Source organism: Mustela putorius, unplaced genomic scaffold, assembly GCF_011764305.1.
Source record: "Mustela putorius furo isolate JIRA1106 unplaced genomic scaffold, ASM1176430v1.1 tig00000450_pilon_pilon_pilon, whole genome shotgun sequence".
Lineage (NCBI taxonomy): Eukaryota > Metazoa > Chordata > Mammalia > Carnivora > Mustelidae > Mustela > Mustela putorius.
In genome coordinates, this window is record NW_025421385.1 from 7,143,782 (window position 1) to 7,165,495 (window position 21,714).

At 47.8% G+C, this 21,714-nt stretch overlaps 1 protein-coding gene and 1 long non-coding RNA gene across 10 annotated transcripts in view; one reads left to right on the forward strand and one right to left on the reverse strand.

Moving 5' to 3' along the window:
- Positions 1–21,714, reverse strand: part of MAP3K4 (mitogen-activated protein kinase kinase kinase 4) — a 112,986-nt gene that overhangs the window by 27,803 nt on the left and 63,469 nt on the right. For all 9 annotated transcript variants that reach the window (XM_045080075.1, XM_045080076.1, XM_045080077.1 and 6 more), the window contains exons 4-10: positions 18,598–18,840; positions 16,042–16,188; positions 10,759–10,916; positions 7,147–7,263; positions 5,607–5,706; positions 5,423–5,506; positions 692–958 (exon numbers count right to left, since the gene is read on the reverse strand). In XM_045080075.1, the coding sequence (XP_044936010.1) occupies positions 692–958; positions 5,423–5,506; positions 5,607–5,706; positions 7,147–7,263; positions 10,759–10,916; positions 16,042–16,188; positions 18,598–18,840 (1,116 nt within the window). The remainder of the gene's footprint in view (positions 1–691; positions 959–5,422; positions 5,507–5,606; positions 5,707–7,146; positions 7,264–10,758; positions 10,917–16,041; positions 16,189–18,597; positions 18,841–21,714) is intronic.
- Positions 1,740–4,298, forward strand: LOC123392106. The gene is made up of 2 exons (XR_006606793.1): positions 1,740–1,860; positions 3,469–4,298. It is a non-coding gene; the product is annotated as an uncharacterized LOC123392106 (long non-coding RNA).

Here is a 21,714-nt window from a genome sequence, read left to right on the forward strand (position 1 = left end):
GGGTAAAAAGATGAGTCTATGTTAACTGTCACATTCTGGTTTCAACAACTGAGTGGCCAGAGCAGCATCTGGTGACACACTGAGCACAAGCGGAGAGATCGTGTGAAGTCAAGAGGACAGTAAGCCAGTGTGCTCAACGCTGGTCGGGCCCGTCTGTCGCCCGTCTGAGGCGCACGCAAGCCCTCAGCACCACTGTCCCAAGGGGAACACAGACAACACGAGAGCCTTCCCACGGGTTTCAATCAATGAATTCTACAAATCACCATGGGATCCCTATTGGGTGGGTAGGTAGCATTGTAGCCTTTACTACAATGTTAACTAATAACAAGTAAACCAGAGTATGTGAAGAAGCAGAATTTTTGAATTGCAAATTAAATGAGGGAGAGAATTCCTTTTAGATCATGAGCATACAGATCATGGCTGAACTAAGGAAAGATATAGATTCCCAATAATCCAATACAATTTAACACACAGAATTTGAAGGAACGAACGTTTTAGTACAAGTTGCGATATAACATTTTTGGAACATTGAGGCGTATTTTGGGGAGGTCTACACTTGAGACGACTATGGCAGTTAAACCAATCACTCAGGAGCTGCTAACAACTTATTTTCCCTAAAAATATTTTCAGAAAGTAATCCTGCTTCAAGGTAGGGGTGGGAGGCGTGGACATGGGACTGGGAGTGGCACACCTGCATGCTTCTCAGGGTGTCAACAGTCTCCACCTGAGGCACGATTTTGACCGGCTGAGCTTCCCACGTGGCCCAGCTGTCTTCCGGACCCAGAGTGCGGTCACTGTGCTTGGTGAGCAGGAGATGGGCATCAATCAGGGCGTCATCTGACTCTTTCGAGCAATCCTTTCCCGCGGCTGCATTGAGGAACTGCAAAATAGTGCTCTTCTCCGTGGCAAGATTGCCTGGAACAAACACCTGCAAGTTTTCTAAGCCAGGAATCTGTACCTGCAGAAGAAATGATCCCACGTCTTAGACTGGGGAATGTCACATGTTATAAAAGTGTTATTTGAAATATACAGAACTAGACAAAGACAAGTGGGTGCGGGGAGCCAGTGCTGAGGACACTGCAGGGAGCCCCAGTCCCCTGTGACTGGAGCAGGACTGGGGCAGGCTGGGGCGGAGCACGGGAGTGCTGTGCGGGAGGCCTGGGAAGGCTTCTCCACTCACTGAGCGTCCTCTAACTGCTTTATTTTCAAGAAGCAAGAAAACACCCGTCAGGGGAGGAACGCCAGCCTAAAGCAGCTTGTCAGTGCTACTTTGTGATGCTTACGGAAGGTCACCTGACTAAGCAAAAAGGCAAAAAAAATTAGTACGGAGTCACTAATCATTTTTGGTGGGGACATCCTAAGAAGCCTTTTAAAGATCACTTTAACAAGGAGCACATACGTGACACTGTTGTGCAAATCACAGTGACTGCAGGGAGGGTAAAACTGTGGGCCTGGGACCAAACGCCCAGGAACAATATCATACACAGAACTGTTGGGCCCCAAGAGGCTAGGATGGCGCCGGGTGGCCTTCTCTTCCGGATCGGGAACCCACATGGCCGACCACAAAGGCGCCAAAGTGGCGGTTTCGGTTTCCCATCAGTTTCGTTTCCCACGAGCCTCCACCCCCTGCAGGGCGTGTCTCTCCCAACGCCCGCCGACAGGGCACATCCCATTGGCCCCCACTTTGCTGACCTCACTTCCCTTCCCTCACCCCATATAAGCCTCTGCGCGTTCTGGGTTCGCGACACTCGCCATCCCGCTCAGCCCCTAGTGGGGGTCTCCGGCCGGCCCGGCGACGCGCCCCACAACTGGTGCCCCGTGTGAGGAGTCTCTTCCGCTGACGGGCCAATCGGTCAACGGGTGAGTGTACCCCCATAAGTTATGGGGCAGTCCTCTTCTAAAAACGACCCCCCTGTTGAACCAAAGAGGTTCTACCCCTTGCTAGACCCCTTTGACGCGGCTCCTTGGCCCCCGGACCTCCAACCCGGATCTCTGGCTGAGGGCCCCCCTGCGCGCCCCCCTTCTACTAACCCCTTTATCCAACCGTCAGCACCTACCCCTCCGCCTCCATACTGCCCTCCTCCTTCGGAACACCACAACTTAAGAAGGCAGTTCTGGAGGATGGGCCTAATGCCCCCTGGACCGAAACCATCCTCCAAGGACTTGCATATTCTCCCTGTACGGGGGAAGACTGGCGCTCGCTGGCCAGGGCCGTACTTCCGGGCGCCCTGTATATAAAGTGGACTACCCTATACAAGGAGGAATGTCAACAAATTGCAGAAAGGAATGCCCGTGCCAATCCTGCCATCCCGATCACCATGGGAATGCTTACTGGAACGGATTGCCAATATGCCTCCGGTATTCAGCAGGCTGCCATTCCTCCCCCATACCAAGATCAGGTGCGAGCCGCGGGCCTCGCCGCCTGGAATAAACTCGAAGAAGGGCCTTCTGAGTCGCCCATCTTGGGGCTACATCAAAAGGCTAATGAGGACCTTCCCTCGTTTATCGACCGGGTGGAAAAATCCATCAAAAAGAAACTCCCCCCAGGGGACCTTAGGGACCATTTTCTAAAAATGGCAGTGTGGGAAGGTATGACCCGTGACCATAGAATGGCCTGTGCGGGCTTAAAAGAAAGGTCCATGGACCGCTGGGTTATTGCAACCAAAGACATTGGCTCTACATCGCATCAAGCGAGAGCTATGGCCGCTGCCCTCAAGGAGCACCAGCAGGAGAGCCTTGAGACCCTCGTTTGCGCCATTCAGCAAACATCCCTGCAGTCCCACCCACGGACTCACCTCGTTTATGCTTTGGTTGTGGACAAGAGGGGCATTTCAAGAGAAACTGCCCACAGGGCCGTAAGCCCGTCCAGCCTCAATCTTCTGTCCTGCCATGGACCCCATGCCCTACATATCCCCCCTCTCTTCTAATGTCACCTGTCTTTGGACGCCCCCATTGGCGGACAATGGCTCTAATATTGACCTCGGGGCTATTGACCCCAGCTACTGTGACCAAAACACCACAGTAAACAATACTCAACTCTGCCCCCCCAATGCCACTGTATTCGTCTGTGGGGACCAGGCATTCAGCTTCCTCCCCACTAATTGGACTGGCCTTTGTGCCTTAGCTTGGCTTCTGCCAGATCTCAACATTATTCCCAACAATCAGAGCCTTCCGATTCCTGCCTTCGATCGTCTCGGAGGGCGCTCCAAAAGAGCCATCCAGGCCATCCCCATCATGCTGGGATTAGGGATCACTGCGGGAGTTGCAACCGGCTCTGCCGGGATAGGTACCTCTCTCCACTACTATAACACATTATCCCGACAGATGATTAATGACTTGGGTGCAGTCTCGGAGACCATCCTTGACCTCCAAACATAGATGGACTCGCTGGCTGCGGTAGTCCTCCAAAACCGGTGAGGCTTAGATCTATTAACAGCCGAAAAGGGAGGCATATGTTTGTTTTTACAGGAGGAATGTTGTTTCTTTGCCAACCGGTCGGGTATTGTACGAGACAAAATCAAGAAGCTACAGGAGGACCTAGAGAAGCGCCGCCACGCCCTGATGACCTCCCCCTTCTGGACAAGCTTTAATGGCTTACTTCCCTTTCTCCTCCCCCTCCTGGGGCCCATCCTAACCCTACTTCTCCTGCTGACCTTTGGCCCCTGTATTATCAATAAGATTGCCCAATTCGTCCAAAAAAGAGTGGAGGCCATTCAACTCATGAACGTCCATGTTCAATACCAGAGACTGGCCACCCGTGACAACGAGTCCTACGAGGGGCCCCATCAATAGTCTCACGACCTATGGCGGATGGGATTCCTTGCAGGAACAACCCACGCCAGGTCAGGGACCAAACCCCCATACAGGCATGATATTCAATGATGGGTAAGACCGGCGGGGGACGCAGAGCAACCGAAGACAGGGGGTACACCAAAGCAGTGTGATTCCCCAATGACGGGTAAGCCTGAAGGCCCGCCGCCGGCGACCCAAGTCAGAAGTCATGCATACAAAAACAAAAGGGGGAGATGTTGGGCCCCAAGAGGCTAGGATGGCGCCGGGTGGCCTTCTCTTCCGGATCGGGAACCCACATGACCGACCACAAAGGTGCCAAAGTGGCGGTTTCGGTTTCCCATCAGTTTCGTTTCCCGCGAGCCTCCACCCCCTGCAGGGCGTGTCTCTCCCAACGCCCGCCCACACGGCACATCCCATTGGCCCCCACTTTGCTGACCTCACTTCCCTTCCCTCACCCCACATAAGCCGCTGCCCTGCTCAATAAAGCGACATCCTGCTTCGACAGACCTCCCGAGCCTGGTGTCGTTCCTCTGCGCATTCCAGGTTCGCGACACTCGCCATCCTGCTCAGCCCCTAGTGGGGGTCTCCGGCCGGCCCGGCGACGCGCCCCACACAGAATCTAAGTACTAAGTCTCAAACAAACGGTAGCAAAGATGAGGACTCAGAAAGGGGCTCTAGTGATGAGTCGGGCACTGAAGGCCCAAGTCCCTGTAAAAACTCTGAAGTGTTTCAGAAAATGTGAGGGTAAAAACAAAAAAACGACTTAAAAATCAATTATTAGGGGTGCCTGGGTGGTTCAGTCAGTTAAGCATCTGCCTTTGGCTCAGGTCTGGGATCAAGCCCCATATCGGGCTCCCTGCTCAGTGGAGAGTCGGCTTCCCCCTCTCTCTCTGTCCCATCTCCCCAGGTACACACACCCACATGTGCATGCTCTCTTCCTCTCTCTCAAATAAATGAATAAAATCTTTTAAAAACTCAGTTATTTTGGGGCACCTGGGTGGCCCAGTGGGTTAAGCCTCTGCCTCCGACTCAGGTCATAATCTCAGGGTCCTGGGATCGAGCACCGCATCGGGCTCTCTGCTCAGCAAGGAGCCTGCTTCCTCCTCTTTCTCTCTCTCTCTCTGCCTGCCTCTCTGCCTACTTGTGATCTCTGTCTGTCAAATAAAGAAAATCTTAAAAAAAAAAAAAAAAAAAGATTTTCTTTATTTGACAGAGAGAAAGACAGCGAGAGAGAGAACATAAGCATGGGGAGAGGGAGAGAGAGAAGCAGGCTTCCCACAGAGGAGGAAGCCCAACACCGGCCTCGATCCCTGGACCCTGGGACTGTGACCTGAGCAGAAGGCAGCCGCTTAACAACTGAGCCACCCAGGCATCCCAACTAATTTTAATACAGTATGAATAAATATTTGGCTACTTTACCTGCATTCTAATAGTAAGTTAGTAAATACAAAAAACTTTGTTTTTCTGATTATTTCATTGAAAAATTATGAGAAAGTCTTATTACTGGGATCAATATATAGCCAGCAAAGCCTAAAATATTTACTACACGGACCATGAAGAGAAGGTTTTCCCGTTTTAGAAAAAAACAAGAAAGGCATAATATTCCAATTATACCATCTTTAATACTTACCTTAACATACTGTTTTGATTTCAGAACGTCCAGAAGGTCTCTAACTGGGGCTGAAAATATGAACTCTGCTGCTATCTCCAGGTCCTAGGATCACAGTTACAAAGAAACTTCTTTAGGGTTAGCTTGTTAAAAAAAATAAGGCAAAAGAAAAATTTTTAAAAATAAATTGGGATAGTTAACTCACCTTTCTCAACATTTTAGCAAATCCAAGTGCTTTGGAGGCTCTTTCCCTAGCTTCGTGAAAGAGCTCCTTCAGTGCTCGACTAATCTCTATAACCGATCTCCTGCCAAGTTGATGAAAATCCAGTTAGAGTGCATTAGAGTACATTAAGAAATAGACAGCAATAAAGATGAAGCAAATTCTAAATCACACTAATAAAGAGTGAAGATCTGGATAAATGGGAGCAAGCAATTATTGAGAATGTACTTGAAATATTCAGAAGCTTGCTCTCTTGCAGTTTTCTAGAAAGTACTTGTATTCTTCAAATAAATAAGGCACACACAATAACCTTCAAATAACAGTAAGCTTAATTTTCGAAAGATTTCTTACAACGATTTCTCAGAGTTTGAGAAAAAGTTCTTACATTGACTCCCAGCTCAGGATCTTAGTAAAAAGGAATATATGCATGCCGTGGCGGGCTGGTGAACATTTAACAACCGGCTTCTCTCAAAGAACTGTCTTATATGGTGCTCTGGGACTCCTGTGTGTAAGCACGCCCATCACTGCTGCCCGCAGGCCACCAGTGTGCCAGCACGAGTGGCAACTGGGTTAGAGATGAGCGGGATCGCACCTCAGCTCGCTGGGGCCAGGAAGAGCCAGCCCCATCACCCACTGCACATTGCTCGGAAACAACCAGAGCACCATCAGAGCTGTTCTCTACTTCACCACCTCTGATCTCCAATTTTCCCTGCTTATTCAGAATTTTGAAAGTCACCGCGCTGGCTCTCAAAACTGCAGGACCTTCTAGAAACGGACTCATTCTGATTCTCGGCTCTTCAGCACTGTCCCAGGTTAAGAAGCTGTGTGAACGCTTCTTGCTTTAACCCTAGCACGATGACATCTCAGGTGTTCTGAACCCAAAATGTGTTTCTCATCCAATTTTGGATGATGAGAGCAACCATTTCAGCTCTAGAGAAGTCAGCTCCCCCTGAATGTTTCCTAAGTTTGAATCATACAATACAGCTAGTAATTGGTCACGGAAGAGCCGTATGGCTGACAATCCCACAGAAACAGCAACTGAACCTGATCCAACCTGAATACTATCTCATGACAGTGGAAGAAATGCAACAGATGTGTAAGGCATGGTTTCATGTATTCAAGCTTCAAGTCCAACAGAAGGAAGAAGCCATGCATAAAAACAGAAATGTGCCAAGTGCCAATTAAATGTAGTAGTGGACTGCTAAAAGGTGGGGGGAGACAGCAACATGAGTATTAAATTAGAGACATTCTAGGACAGAGGGATGAATTCACTCTACTCATTTGTAGTCAACTTACACTATCTCTCCCTTTCTCTAAAGTCACTATTTTTGTTAGGCTAACTAAATTCTAAGTTCATCTTCCAAGAAAATTCCACAGAAAATCCTAAGCAAGCCCATGAAAAGATAAAACAGCAATAAATAGAAATCTTTAGGTCTCCTATGGAAATGCCTAAGGTCCAACATGCTTGGGTTGGAATGGGGCCCATTCTAGACTCATCGCCACAAGCAGAACTCCATGAAGGCACCTGATTTCGTCAGAGGCACTGCTGTCATCAGCGCTGGTCCAGAACTCCGCGCAGCTCTCCTGCAAGCCGACCTCTAAAAAACTTCCCGTCGACTTGAGCAGCATCCCCGCAATGTCACTAGGAAACAAGGACACAAAAGTAAACCAGGGAAGAAAAACTGTCCTTGCGTAATTCTTGAAAAAGACAGTGAAAGGGTCACCTACTGTTTTAATAGTTTAAAAATCAACAACAGTAAGAATTTTCCTCTACATAAAATCATGATGCATGTGAAAAAGAGGAACTCTCCCATTTATGGACAAGTATTTATATTTGTTCTATTTCTACGGTTTTATCATAAACCTTAAAACCTTAAATTATATTCAGAGCAGCTATATAATTATTGTAAAAGTGTAGTTCTCATCTTAAATGTCCAAAATGGTATAAAATAGTCTTGAATACATATCTAAAGCAAGCTGTTTTTAAAAGCTTAATAAACTAAATGACAGCACAAGAAAAACAAAGTGAATTTCTTAAATGCACCTGTTTTTACAAATTTCCCTCACCATTCGCTTTCCATCGTCCATCAACGTGAAATATTGCCTACAGTCGATGCTTCTCGTCGAGTACACAATCTAAATGCTAGGGTTAAAATGTGAGCCCAAGTGTATGAAACAAAACTGAATCCGTATAGTAAAGATTCACCAGCAGCTTCCTGACCTCTTCACTCAAGGAAAGGAACTCCTAGCTAGTAAAAGACACTGAACCAGGGTCAAAGGACTCATCAGAGGAGACTGAACCCAGGCGCAGGCCTGGCTGCACCGGGCCCGCAGGCAATGCAGAGCGGAAGCCGGACAACAGCAGTGGGAAGGGGAGCTCGGTCAGGAAGGGAATGGAGGAGGGGAAGGAAAGTCCAGGAAGAAGAATGAATATGAGCAAAAGGCGTGACGCTGTGTTAAGCAAGAGACCCGCTGTAAAAAGAAACTGCACAATGTGAGAGGAGCACAGAGGTGGCTGAGTAAAAAGACTTGAGAAGTAAGTCCGAGAGTAAGACTGAGAAAGTCCACTGGGGCCACACGGGAAGGCCTCGTGTGTCATGCTAACTCGACCTTTGTTTGGTGGGCAAAGAGGCCGGGCTTTAAAAGTAACCCGGTGGGAAAGTGACCCGATTACAAACCCACTGTCAAGAACAACAGTATACAAGAATATCCACGACGGGTTTACCCCACAAACACTGAGCATCGGTTATGTACTAAGTAGCAGGGAGCAGAACAGATAAAAAATCCCTCCAGTGGGGGCGCCTGGGTGGCTCAGTGGGTTAAAGCCTCTGCCTTCGGCTCAGGTCATGATCCCAGAATCCTGGGATCCAGCCCTGCATCGGGCTCTCTGCTCAAGAGGGAGCCTGCTTCCCCCTCTCTCTCTGCCTACTTGGGATCTCTCCCTCTGTCAAATAAATAAAATCTTAAAAAAAAAAAAAAAAATCCCTCCAGTGAATAGAGAATAAAACAAGAAATAAAAAAGAAAAAGATATAGTTCAGATACTGTTAAGTGCTACGGAGAGAAATAAACCAGGGCAGGGAACTCAGAAATGCTCGTGAGAAGGAACTGCCACATCAAATATGGGGAAGATGACATTAAGACAAAGACCCAAAGGGAGTACAAAATGGGTCATGAAAGAAAGCATGGGAAGAGCAGGCCATGGACAGGGAGCACCAAGTGCAAAGGGCCCGAGGCAGGAGCACGCCCCACCGGGAACACGATCCCAAGGGGAGCCGGGGAGGGAGGACGACAGTGGCCCGGAGACCGGGCGGACTGTGGCCCGGAGACCGGGCGGACAGTGGCCCGGAGACCGGGCGGACTGTGCCCCACCGGAGGAGTCGCGTTCACTCCCACTCTCACCAAGGAAGCAGGGAAGCCAGGAGTCTTTGGAACAGAGGGGGAAATGGTCTGAGGTGCTGTGAGCAAGACCCCTGGCTGTAGTGCTGAGAGCGGACCAAAGGGACGAAGAGCTGAGCACAGAGACTCCTGGAGAGCGCCCGCAGTCACGTGAGAAGGAACAGCCTGGCAAGAGTGGCAACGGGAAGTGGTGGAAGTGGTGTGGAGGGGTCAGATTCTGGATCTTTCCTGAAGGATCGGTGGTAGCGAGTGAGACAGAGAGAGCAGTCAGGGATGGCAGGGAGACTGATGGAACCTGAGCGAAACAGCACGTAAAGGAGATGGGCGTCGTGATGACACTACAGGCTTGGCCCAGCGAGGACCATGCCCTGAACCAGGCCCTCAGCGGGGCCTGGAAAGCCTGTGAGCTGCTCGGAGCAAGGCTAGGGCAGGCCAAGGCCAGAGCCCCGACCGCACAGACCTGAGGGCGGAGCAACAGAAACAAGGAAACTGACAGGAGGAAATGGGGACGCAGCGAAATCCCAGCACCTGCGTCTGCAGCACAAACAGTGACCTTTCAAACGATCTCTTCTGCAGGCGGCCCAGCCTGGGGCCAGAAAGTGCACACGGAAGAAAGGGCAGGCCGGGCCAAATGACAGGAGACGGAGAGAAGGCGAGATGCCGCACTGGGCAGGGAAGGCCCCCCCTCAGAGGACTGACTCTGGGAAGCGACCTGGACTGGAAAGGCACATGCCCGGGGAGTCAGGGCCTGAAGGGCTGGAGAGCTCTGGAAAGGAGCAAGCTGGTGGCTCGCTGGAAACACAGGCGGACAGGATGTGAGGAGCACGTGAACAGAACAGACGGGGAGGGCAGAAGGGGGAGCCGAGGTCCTGAGCAGGGCACAGAGATGGCGGAGTCCAGGACACTGTGCCACTGCGGTGGGAAGAGAGCCGGGCGAGCAGAGGCCCCGGAGGACAGACAGCGGGGAGGGGAAACTACTCCAGGCGGGGTGCCAGGGATGCACAGAAAGGAGACAGCAGCACTACAGTGGCGGACGAGGCGGCACACACTGACAACGGCCGAGTCTAGAGCCGAGGGGTCCGGCAGTGGGGAGGGGCCCCCTGCAGGGGCCACTGAGGTGCACCCCACCATCAGCCGTCCACTCCTGGACAAGAGACGTTCCATTTCCAAACACACACCTGCAACCACACCCCACTCCCTCAGGGTTTTCCTCTGTTTACATGTCTAACCTGTGCCTTATAAGGAGATTCTGTGTTGACTAGAACATCCTAGAACAGTCTCGGGAAATGCATACCTTGGGTTCCCTGTGTCCCCACAGAGACTGATGCACGCAGATCTACAGTCCTGTGCTACTCTTCAGAGGCCTAAGAGGGTTTGCGTGAAGGCAGGGTTCCTCAACTTCAAAACTGACACTTTGGGTGGAATATGCTTGGTTTGGAGGGCTCCGCCGTGCACTGCACGATGTTTAGCCCACGATGTTTAGCCGTGTCCGCGGCCTCTAATCAGTCCAACCTTCCATCACCACAGTCGAAACTGTTTCCAGATGTTGCCAAATGTCCCCATGGGGCAACCCGCCCCCAGCTGAGCATCCCCACTTGAAGGAACCCAAAACCCAGGGAAGAGGCGCACGCACGCGCGCGCGCACACACCCACACACACACACAGGACTGGTTGTCACGTGCACGTAACTGAACAGGCAAACAGGCCGGCAGGCACACGCAGGAGCACAAGGGTTCCTACCAGAAAAGCTTTCCAGCCTGTGCTTCTCCTCCCCGGATGTAATGGGTTATTTCTTTGGTGAAATTCCATTCTTCTTCTAACAGGTTTTTTAGACTATGGGATGCTTGAGGTAACTGCTGCAGCATTTGGATCCAGCTTCTCATGTAATCAAAATACACCTTAAGATACAAAAACGTAAAGGAGATACTTGAGAATGGAACTCAGCAGCCCCCGACTTTCACCTCTGTTAACCTGGAAGCTACGGATCAGAAGAGCCGGGTGAGGAGGCCGCCAAGCACGGAGCACGGAGAGAAGCGAGACTCTTCGCCACAGAACTGATGTCTAAACGGGGATGCCTCTTAACGGCACGGCACAACTCCCCGGCAGCTCGGCACATTATTTTCGATCTCTACAGATCACAACAAAATAAAATGTTCACAATCTACACAGAAGTAAAAAAAAAAGAATCAAAATAATAGCACCCCAAAACATTCATTATTAATATATTGTAAACATTATTCCTTTAAGAGGTTGGGATTATTCCTTAACTCCTTATTTTAACGTTAGGCAGTATCTTCTGTGTTGAGAGGGAATGAACACACTTTTCACCATCCTTTCCTGACACCCAGATTTCTACGACAGTGTTTTTTCAAGATTTATGACATATAAATTATGATTTCTAAAAATACTCCTTATTTTGATGTATCCGCTGCGTCCTGGGGTTTCTCTCCACCAGCTTTTCTCGAGGCAGGGTCACAGCTGCTGGATCACAAACCCTCGCTGCCGCTGGATTCGTCTACCGAAAGGACACCTCGCTGAGCATGCAGCACCTTAGCCCCACACTCCCTGTCTCGGGACGCTGACGGTGTCACTCTTCCACCGTCTTTGGACGCTGCGTGCTGTTCGAATGACGAGCCCTGACGCCGGCCTCATCTCCTGCCGCCCTGCTTCCCTCCCACCCGAAGCTGCCTTGCTTCTCCTCTGCCCAGAGGCTCCCAGGGCTCTGTATTTAGTCTCAGACCACAGTTATCTCACCAGGCTACCTCTCCAAGTTTGCTGGAATGAACGCTTTCTGAAATCCAGTACTAATCTTCAGTAGGCAATTTCAGGTCTTTAAGAAAACAGTCTTCTGTTGGTCTTCTGGGCCTCCAGTAGCCACTGTGCGGTGGGAATCCGCAGTCCGGGGTTCCTTATGAACACTTCGGAACGCCGGTGTCTGTACACGTGGAACCTACAATTTATGGGTCTACCACCATCTTCGCCGAATAAAATAAATCTCTTCAATATGAGACCAGGACCCTCCTCTGGCTTCTCGGAGTGCTGCTTCCTCTCCCTGGCCTCCCTGAAATCTGGCTGTCTCCCGAGGATGACCCTTGTCTCGTACAGGCCACGAGGCGCCCGTATGACCACGGGCTTCACGGCCTGCTAGCAGCTGGCATCCTCCTGGGCACCACGGTGCCTTTCGAACCACTGCTCTTGCGGTCTTATTTAAAACCAAAACAAAAGAAATACCTGGCCCTCTAAGATTTACGTCGCCAGACACACCACTGAACCCGTTCCGCATACTGTCACCTCCTGACCGCCAGCTGCCCGTCCTCCTTCGTCACACGCCGACACCTCACCTCGTCTTCTCTCCGCCCCAGGCTCGGCCGCCACGCTGGGCTTCACGCCAGACCTGTCCCTACAGAATCCCCTCCAGGCCTCAAGTCATCAATCCAAACAGCTTGCCTCGGCACCCTCCTCTCGTCCCCACAGGCTTCTGTCCAACCATCACCTCTGCGACTGTTCTCTGATTTAAGCCTCACCTGAACTCCAGGCCGCAGGTTTCTCTCTCCAGGTCACAACCCCCTGCTCCACCCCCTTCCTCCTTATTCAGCTTAGAAGCCACGCGGTCACCCTTCCCACGCCCTGCTGCTGCCACCCCCCACGCCGCCACCTCGCCCGTTCTTTTCAGCTCCCTGCCTGCCAAACCCCCAGCACGATGAGCCTGACGAGCCCATGCCCCACGGCCACACTCAGGAAGCTGAGGACACGCGTGTCACGGGTCGGAGCAGCCACTGCTCTCCACGTCACAGTCGCAACCACAGGCGTACGACTCTGGTAATATTTACGTCCCCTCCACCCACTCTCCTCCTCCCTACAAGCACACTTTGACACCCCCCCGTTGTTCTCAAAGAGCCGGTGCCCACCCTCACCATGTCACCCCTCCTAGCGAAGGGGAAAAGGCCTGAGATGGAAACCCCTCATGTTCTCGATACCAAACACGCACAGTCACGTGTGACACGCCGTCCTCCCCTTCCTAGCAGCGGCCGAGCGAAGCTTCCTCCCGATCTCAACACTTGTGTTTGGAGACTCACCTCCTCACGGCACGGGGGGAACCGCGCACTAGCGATTTGCCTCTTCTCTGATATGCACGTAATTCTGTTCATTTCTGTCCCTTAACAAAATCAGTCCCAAAGGCTTTCACATGGTCTCTGGAAACGTCAATTTAAAAACTCTCCCTGGACCCGCAGCCTTCGCTACGAACCCCACTGCACGAGCCAGGCCTCGCGGGAGCCCCGCTGCGCGTGGCCCGGCCCTCCCTCCTGCTCTTCTGCAACTGCCACGTCTTGTTCATCAGTGTCACATTTTCATTCCTCTTCGGTTCTTTTTACGTCGCTTCCTTCGATCGTGGCATGTTCCTACATCTCTATCGTGTTTACTGCCTTGGTTCTTTTGAAGGCCAGGCCCAGAGAAATGAGCTAAGACAGTGGACAGCTTCAATATGGCTTGTTGCCTCAAGCGAACGCTCACCAAGGTACGTCCCCAGACCTGCACACAGTCAGGGTGACGATGTCACACAAAGTAAATCCCCCGAAGTCACAGAGATTCCACATGGCGACCTGCTGACCTCCGCTTCCCCTCCCCCCGGGAAGCTCACACTCCTCCTCAGCCAGCAGGATATGCTCCCGCGGCTCTGGAAGTGTCTCCACTTCTGCTCCCCTGTCTCGCAGATCTGCCCCTGACAAGTCCTCCATGGCGACTCCTCCTGCTTCTCTCCTGACCATTCACAGCCCGGATATCCCAGCTCTAATGAATCCCTGGCTGGGCTAGGAGATATACAGAGTTTGGGCCAACCCTCATTTTAGCCCAAATTTCAAGGCAAATAGAGTTTTCTGGAGGTAAGGAGAGGAGAGCAGTGTGGTCAATCTCCTCCTTTACTAAGCACGGAATTTCATTCTTTACTCTTCATTCTTTTTGATGTTTTTTGGTGAGGCTCCAGAGCAGGGTGCTGTGGCACCCAGGATGTGACTGATCATTCAAAGGCCATTCTCTCCCTCCTTCCTAACGAAAACACCAATTTTGTTTGGGTTCCCCCAGTTTTCAAAATACGCACCTGCCATTAGCCACTGAGCATACTTTGAGACACAATTTTAAAATCACTGCTAACTTCTAGCTCTTCATCTGTGAAATTATGGAGATTAAGGCAGATCTTGCCCCACATGGCTCATTGGCAGCAAAACCAAGACTAAATCCTAAGCACTTGCGGCTCTAAGGAGTAACTTCCTTCCCTACACTTCAGATGACCCACAAGTTCACCACCGACACTGAAGCTGAAGGACCTGGAGGGCACAGTTCACCTGCCTCATTCTTCTCCCTCCTGCCCCAGTGACCGCATGCAAAGGGGTGCTGTGCGTGCCGTTGTAAAACCACCAAAGACAGTTCAGAAAGCAAAGCATTTTCTGGCTTTTTAAACTCCTACTTTAACCAACCACTGACAGAGAGAGAAAAAATTTGCTTTTGCTTTTTACCATGACTTTTCAATGGTAAGGACTTTTCTAACCTAAGAAATAAATAGTATTTCAAAATGTAGCCACATTTTCCACACTTTGATCTTTTATGGGTGCTCCCGCAAACACGCAGGAAATAATTTCAAACTCAAAACTATTTCTTGTGCTATGCCAGATACTGAACGTCCCCTTTGTGCCCTCATTCTTCTTTCTGTCCTTCCACGACAGAGGCTGGGGAGCTAAGTATTTGCATCCCCAGCCTCCACGACAGTCAAGAGGCAGGCACCAGGTTTGGCTAACGCGACACGGGGGAACTCTGTCAGCAGTGGCTCCCGAGAGAGCGCCACCGCTCTGGACCGAGCCGACAAGGATACTTTCTCCCTTCTGCTCTTTTCCTTTCCTCTAGCCTAGAAAGTGGGGGTGACATCCGGGTGTGCTGGAGCCATCCCAAGACAGGATAAGTGAAAGGTCACACAAAACAGGTCTTTAAAGCATTCCAAACACAATATACCCTTAAGCACTGTCATTTTTACTTTGTGTCACTGACCTGTCACATGGCAGGACCACCCGTGCATATACTCTCGTGCCTCCAGCCTGTCGTTACAGACTAACACGCTGCGGGGCACTGCAGAAGACAAGGGCACCTCGGGCCACTTGGAGCCCTGGCTTACAAAGCTTCCGGGCTAGCTGAGGAAGCTTCGAGCAGAGCAGCAGACCACTGAGCACCAAGAGCACAGCCCCGATTACAGCTGCCATGAGAGTGCGGGCAGGGTAAATGTACATTAAAGGCTGAAGCTGCCAGATAAAGCTTTCTAGAGAAAAGTAAAACTTCCAAGTAAGTCTGAAGTGGACAGGTGAGGCAACGGGACATGTCTACCGGGAAGGACTAATAGGAGCCAAAGGACAGAGGCTGGAAAGCACCAGGCAGTACACCACCTGTGGTGTGAGAAGCCCGGGGAGCTCCTCTTGGGAAGAAATCAAAGCCAGCCTGCTCCCGCTAGATCCCGTATTTACAGTTGCCCGGATGTGCGTGGTTCCTCCGCTAACTCTTGACTCAGCTAAGAGCTCCCAGATGTCCCCAGGCTAGCTGAGAGGACCCGTCTCCAAGTTGTCCCTGCACCTCAGCAGGATTCCACCCTGGCACTCAGGGTGCAAGTACCCCCCATGCCCAGGTCCCAGCAGACCACAAGCCTCTTACTGTCCACTCTGGCCTCCCCAGCCCTAGCGCGGGCAGCAACACAGAAATGGCTGATGCCAGACAGCGTGATACAACAGGACCAGACTATGATTCCATTTCTGGGCCATTCTGCTGTAAGATGAAGACTCTTATGTTAAACAGTGAACTGAGTTAAGCTTCATCAAAAATTCTAACGCAAAAACCACTGAGGATTTGTTAAAATGCGGATTTAGGTGAAACAAATTTAATCCAATACGAGATGACAAGGTCAGGTTGGTCACGCTGCCCCCGTGTTCACTCTCATGTGCTCGCGCTCTGCTCTCTCTCACACACATTCACACCCCCCGGGGGTCTCACCATCAGCATTTTATGCAGGTCCTCCTCGAAGGCGTCCATGTTGCAGTCCGTCCCGTCCAGCTGGTCGAGCACCTCGTGCAGCATGAACTGGTAGTACTGCTTCATCAGCAGGCCGCCCTTGAGCACCTCTTTACACTCCCTCGCCAGCTGCGGGGCACAAAGTCTGTCACCGCGCGCACCCTCAGCGCACCCCCTCCTCAGCCTCGCAACCTCCGAAAGCCCTAACACGCTCTCCAAGTCCTTATCAGTTCCGTTTAGGTAACTACCTTAGTTGTCTCAATTAAGAACTGAACACTGAAAAGAAAAGTAGTTAATATAGCATGAATACACAGAGAAGCTATCATACGGGCAAACACCAATTTGTGAAAACCTATGACCCCACAAGTACATCTGTGTAGAAAATAAAGCAGAGAAAAAGATCTACTTTTGTACTAGTTTGCATTCTATAAGACAAGGGTAGGAGAGAAAAATCCCCTAACAAAACTGATGATTTTTGTCTGAAAACATAATAGGGATTCAAATTTACATACATGCCACAGAGCATGACCATCTTTGTAATAATTCAGCATAGCAACTACTATGATTTGTGACCTTTACCATCAAAAGCCTCTAATCACCACCAAACCTAGGATCGATGTGTTTAAATGAGATGGAAGCCAAGGGAAAACAAATCTAAACAAAGAGCTGAGTGCCAGCATGGGCAGGCCCAGCAGGAAACGCTGGAAAGGAGTGGGAGGCTGACATGGGATGACTGCCCTTTAAGTGTTTTCATCATAACAGTTATCATGTATTATCATAATATTATTTAAAATGATGGGGATAAATAAATTATGATGAACCTATATAACAGAGCACTCCTGCAGACATTAAAATCTTATTTTTTAAAAATATTTAAGGGCAAAAATTCATATATATATATATATTTTTTTTCTTTGACTTCTGTAAAAAAAACAGATGGAGAAAAATATACCAAAATAATTACAGTGGTTATCTCTGAGCGGCAGCATAATAGGATAATTTTCATTTATGTCTATATCATTTTCTGTTCTTTTCAAATATTCTAAAATAAATATGGATTGTTTTTATAAACATAATTTCCCCCTTAAAAGGTTCTAAAAATAATTACCCTCATAAGAGAGCCATGGCTAGAGTTAAATTTATTAAAAGCTGTTCTGTTCAGATGTAAATTTCTCTGTTAAAGATGTCACTTAGGGGTGCCTGGGAGGCTCAGTAGGTTAAGCCTCTGCCTTAGGCTCAGGTCCTGATCTCAGGGTCCTGGGATCACCCCCGCATAGGGCTCTCTGCTTAGCAGGGAGGCTGCTTCCCTCTCTCTCCGCCCGCCTCTCTGCCTACTTGTAATTTCCCTCTCCAAATAAATAAATAAAATCTTTAAAAAAAAGATGTCACTTAGGTGACATTCACTTATAACCGAATCTATGAATGATCTTAGCCAAAATTTGTTTTATTTTGATCCTAGTAATGCTACATTCATCTATGTATTGTTTTTATTTTTAAAAAAATTTTAACATAAAGTGCTGTTTCATCCTCACAATAGCCCCATCAGCAAAAGGTAAACTCTGCCTTGTCTTACCAGGTTACATTCCTGAAGTATTCCTTCTGTGAGAAAGGGAAGTATTTTACCCAAACTTACTAAATTACCACTGCAGTCAAGTGGCCAAGTGAGAAGCACGGCCAGTGGGGATGGCAGGACAGGAGCCGGCAGCAAGGTGCTGAGCAGCAGAGCGAGTGAGAAAGCAGCGCTCTGGTGGGTGCCAGACGGAAACTTGAAGTGAGGACAATGAAGTGCGCGAGTCACCCCCTCCCAGCTAAACCTATTCTGGGCCTATCATATGGCCTGTGCTTGTCCCCAGATGCCATCGGTCGTCACCAATGAGCTCCTACCCCTTCCATCATGAGGGGATGGACACGCACAATCGACAAAAACATACCTTTCTCTTTCTTTTCTTTTCTCTCTTTTTTTTTTTTTTTGCCAAAATCTGACATGTTTATTCTGCATAGTGGATATGGTAATATCATAAAACAAACATTCTGCAGCATTCACTGAGCTAGATACAATAGCTTCCAGTCATTCCTGTTACCTCTGGAGTATCAAACTCCCTAGAGAATCCCATCCAAAATGAATGAAAACAAGAAAGCAGCAGCTGTTATTACTATTTAAACCATGCAACTGTCTAAGCAAACAAAAAGTCCAAACATCTCCCCACTGCATACTCTAAAGACATTTATCTGTTTCCACACAGCTTAAATAGAACAAAAAATAAATAAATTTAAGGAACTTAAACTACTTCTAACGAGTGAATTTTAAGATTCCAGCCTCCAAAGACTGATGTTTACAGACTGTGTCACTTCATCACCATACTTTTATATCCTTTTGGAATAAGGAAGCGATGGCAGAAAGGTTGGGCAACAATCTTATCTCTAAGGACTCCACACAAAACACATTTTCATTATTTGCAACAATCCAAAATAAAAACTATAAGCCTGCAGAATAGCACAGTAATCACTAAATATTTTTAAGGAGTGCTTGAAACAGACCTGCTTAATACTCAAGAGAGACGGTTCCCCAGCTGGTCTCTGTTCCAATCTTAACTTCAGACACTCGTGTATCACATTCAGAAGGACTCGACAGAGCACCAGGAAGGCAGGCTCGAAGGAGGGTAAGTCCATGGACTTCAGCTCATCCCACGACACAGTGCTACACTTCTGCTCCGAGGAAGGTGGCTTCCTGGATAACTGCACATAATCGGAACCCCACATAGGGTGTGGAAATTCGGAAAACTAGAACAAAAATTCAACAGAAGTTAAGAGAGCAAACGAAACCACGTCCTAAGGCTGCGGCTATCAACTATTATTCTCTATAGTTTGCAGACGATCTACAAAATCACAGTTTTGCTGGAAAATATTCTTCAGAATAATTCAACATTTTCAACACAGACCCAAGAAGTTCTAAAAGTAATAAGAAATCATAACAAGGACACCAAATTATAATGTTTTTCTCAAAAGATCATAGCAGAAAAAGAATCCAGTTCATCATTTGCATCAAACATTTTATCATCATACTTAAAATGATTAGAACACTTTATTTTTTAGGTTATATACATTACTAGCCATAACTATCTTCAGACTGAGAAAACCAGAAATTATTGAAATTGGAGAAAAGATTACAAAACCAGGGAGCTGTTTATATAAATACAAAAATTACTTGGTGCAACCAAACTCTTCTAGTCCATTGCTCTCCTGAGCTACACCAAATGATGCTGATAGAAAAAAATTCATAAAATTTACCTGTCTGGTCCCACTCAAGTATCTGTTATTCAATGTTCCCAGGAATCCCAGGGTTGCCCATCCCTCCTTACAGTTACCCTCTTCAAATGCCTTAGACTTTTCCTTATAGGACAGGGGATGTGGAGCTTTCCCCACTGTCCTTAGACCCCTGGCAACATCATCCTGACCAATCACATCCAAAGACCTTCCCTTCTCTTTTTATTGAGAAAATAGAGGCCAACAAATTCGAAAACCTCAACTTCTCGTCAAATTTTTTTTTAAAGATTTTATCTATCCATCCCAGAGAGAGAGATTGAGAGAGAGGGAGAGAGCGAGCAGGGGGAGGGACAAGCAGACTCAGCACTGTGGGCGGAGTCCGACACAGAGCTTGATCTCAGGACCCTGACATCATGACCTGAGCCAAAACCAGGAGTCGGACGCTTAACCAACTGAGCCATCCAGATGCCCTTCAACTTCTCTTCGGTTTAAAACATCACCAATTGTAGCTACTCTGCCTCCATGTCATTCCTATCTATGCTCCCTCTCATGGAGTGAATTCTTAATTGGTCTCCTCTGCTCACATCCTTTTATGCTCAACACATACTTCTGCATTTAAATTAATACATACTTCAGTTTCCCACAGCAGCCAGGAATTTTTTAAATGATACATCATTTTTAAAATGTGGTCAATGTGGTTAGGGTTAAGACATGTCTGTTTAAAAGCTTTAGGCAATAATAAACGCTTGTTTTCCTCTGGTGTACAGAATGATCTCAGGTCAAAGGCTTCTTCAAAGCTCTACAAAATTCTGCAAACTTTCTCTGATAAAATTCTAAAGAGGTTTTTTTTTTTTTTTTTTTTTTTTTTTGCATTCTCTAGAATTCCAGCCTGTTCACCCATCTGCTACAGGCTCACTGGGAAAGAGAACAATCCCTACTTGTCCATCGTGCAAAACAACACTGCGTGGGAGACCCAACAGCCAGACCCACACTGCCGCGGAGGAAATGTGTTCCCACTGGTGGTGCCCGGTGGGTCAATCCGTGTCCAGTGAGGAACAGACATTAAAAAACTACTAAGAAGCACTGAAGAGGAAACAGCAGTTTTAACTAAGGGAACCAAGGCGAAGCATCGAAACAGCGACACTCATTAATGGAGGAAACAGGAGAGATCCGTAAAATACTCTACTGCACAATCGCACTGAAGTCCTCCAGAAAACATTTAACAAACCAAGATTCCCAAAACAAGTTCAATAAAGCCAGTGAAAACTGAATGAATGTGGTAAAAATTAATAGCTTAGACATTAACTACAGGAATTATTACCACAACAAAGAGCGAAAGAAAAAGGAATGGAAGTTTTGAGTGAAAAATAGAGACATGGAAGTCAGATCTAGGAGCTTCACAGGAAGATAAAACAGGAGGCCAGAAAGAACAGGAGGAGGAGCTGGAGGAGAGCTTTTTGCACAGTCAAGAAACCACTAATGCGAAGAAGAAAGAAGATACCTCTTTGGACAGGGAAGAACTCAAAGTACAATTCATTTATCTTCACTGAAGAACTTCACTAAAAACTACTGAGGAAGTACAGTAGGGTCTGGTCAAATGAAAATTAAATCAGAATAAAGATCCCAAGACAAAAATACCCAAAGAAGTGAAAAGCCATGAAATTAGAAGAAGTTATACAGGCAGATACAACTCCATGATGATAACTTGGTGGAAGATTATAATCAAGTTCTAGAAAGGAGTATTTTTTTTTAAGCATACTATAAGGAAAAAACCCAAGTATTAAATTCCCAATTATTTCAATAAAACACAAGAAGAGAGGAAGGAGCAATAAAGTACAAGAATGGCATCATTTGCTACTATTTCATCTGTTTATTATTATTTCCAGTGGGAAACACAGGATTAAATATGGTATAAAATCTGTGATCAACTCAGGAAAACTGGCCTGACTCAATAATCAAGACATCAATAAAAACCTAAGTACAATCATAACCCCGCTGGCACTTTGGGGAGGTTAATAAATTCATTCAATGAAATTAATGTGGAAGAAAGTAACATGCAAAAGTAAAAACAGCCCAGAAATTTTTTAAAAGAATAAAAGGGAAGAACTGCCCTAAATGATGACAAGTTACTAATAAACCTACTTTATTTAAAACAGAAAAGTACTGTAAACAGATCAGCAGAGAAATGTATCAAATTATCTCTAATCAATACATTAAAAAGTATACAGCAGTTGAAGAAGTTGTAAAATGGATAATCCAATGTTAAAGAAAACTGAAAAATAATTACATCTTACCTCCCCCTATAACTATAGTCATAATTTTTTAGTTATACAGCTATTTAAGAAATTCTTAACTGATATGAGAAACTAGAGTATGTATTAACGTAAATAC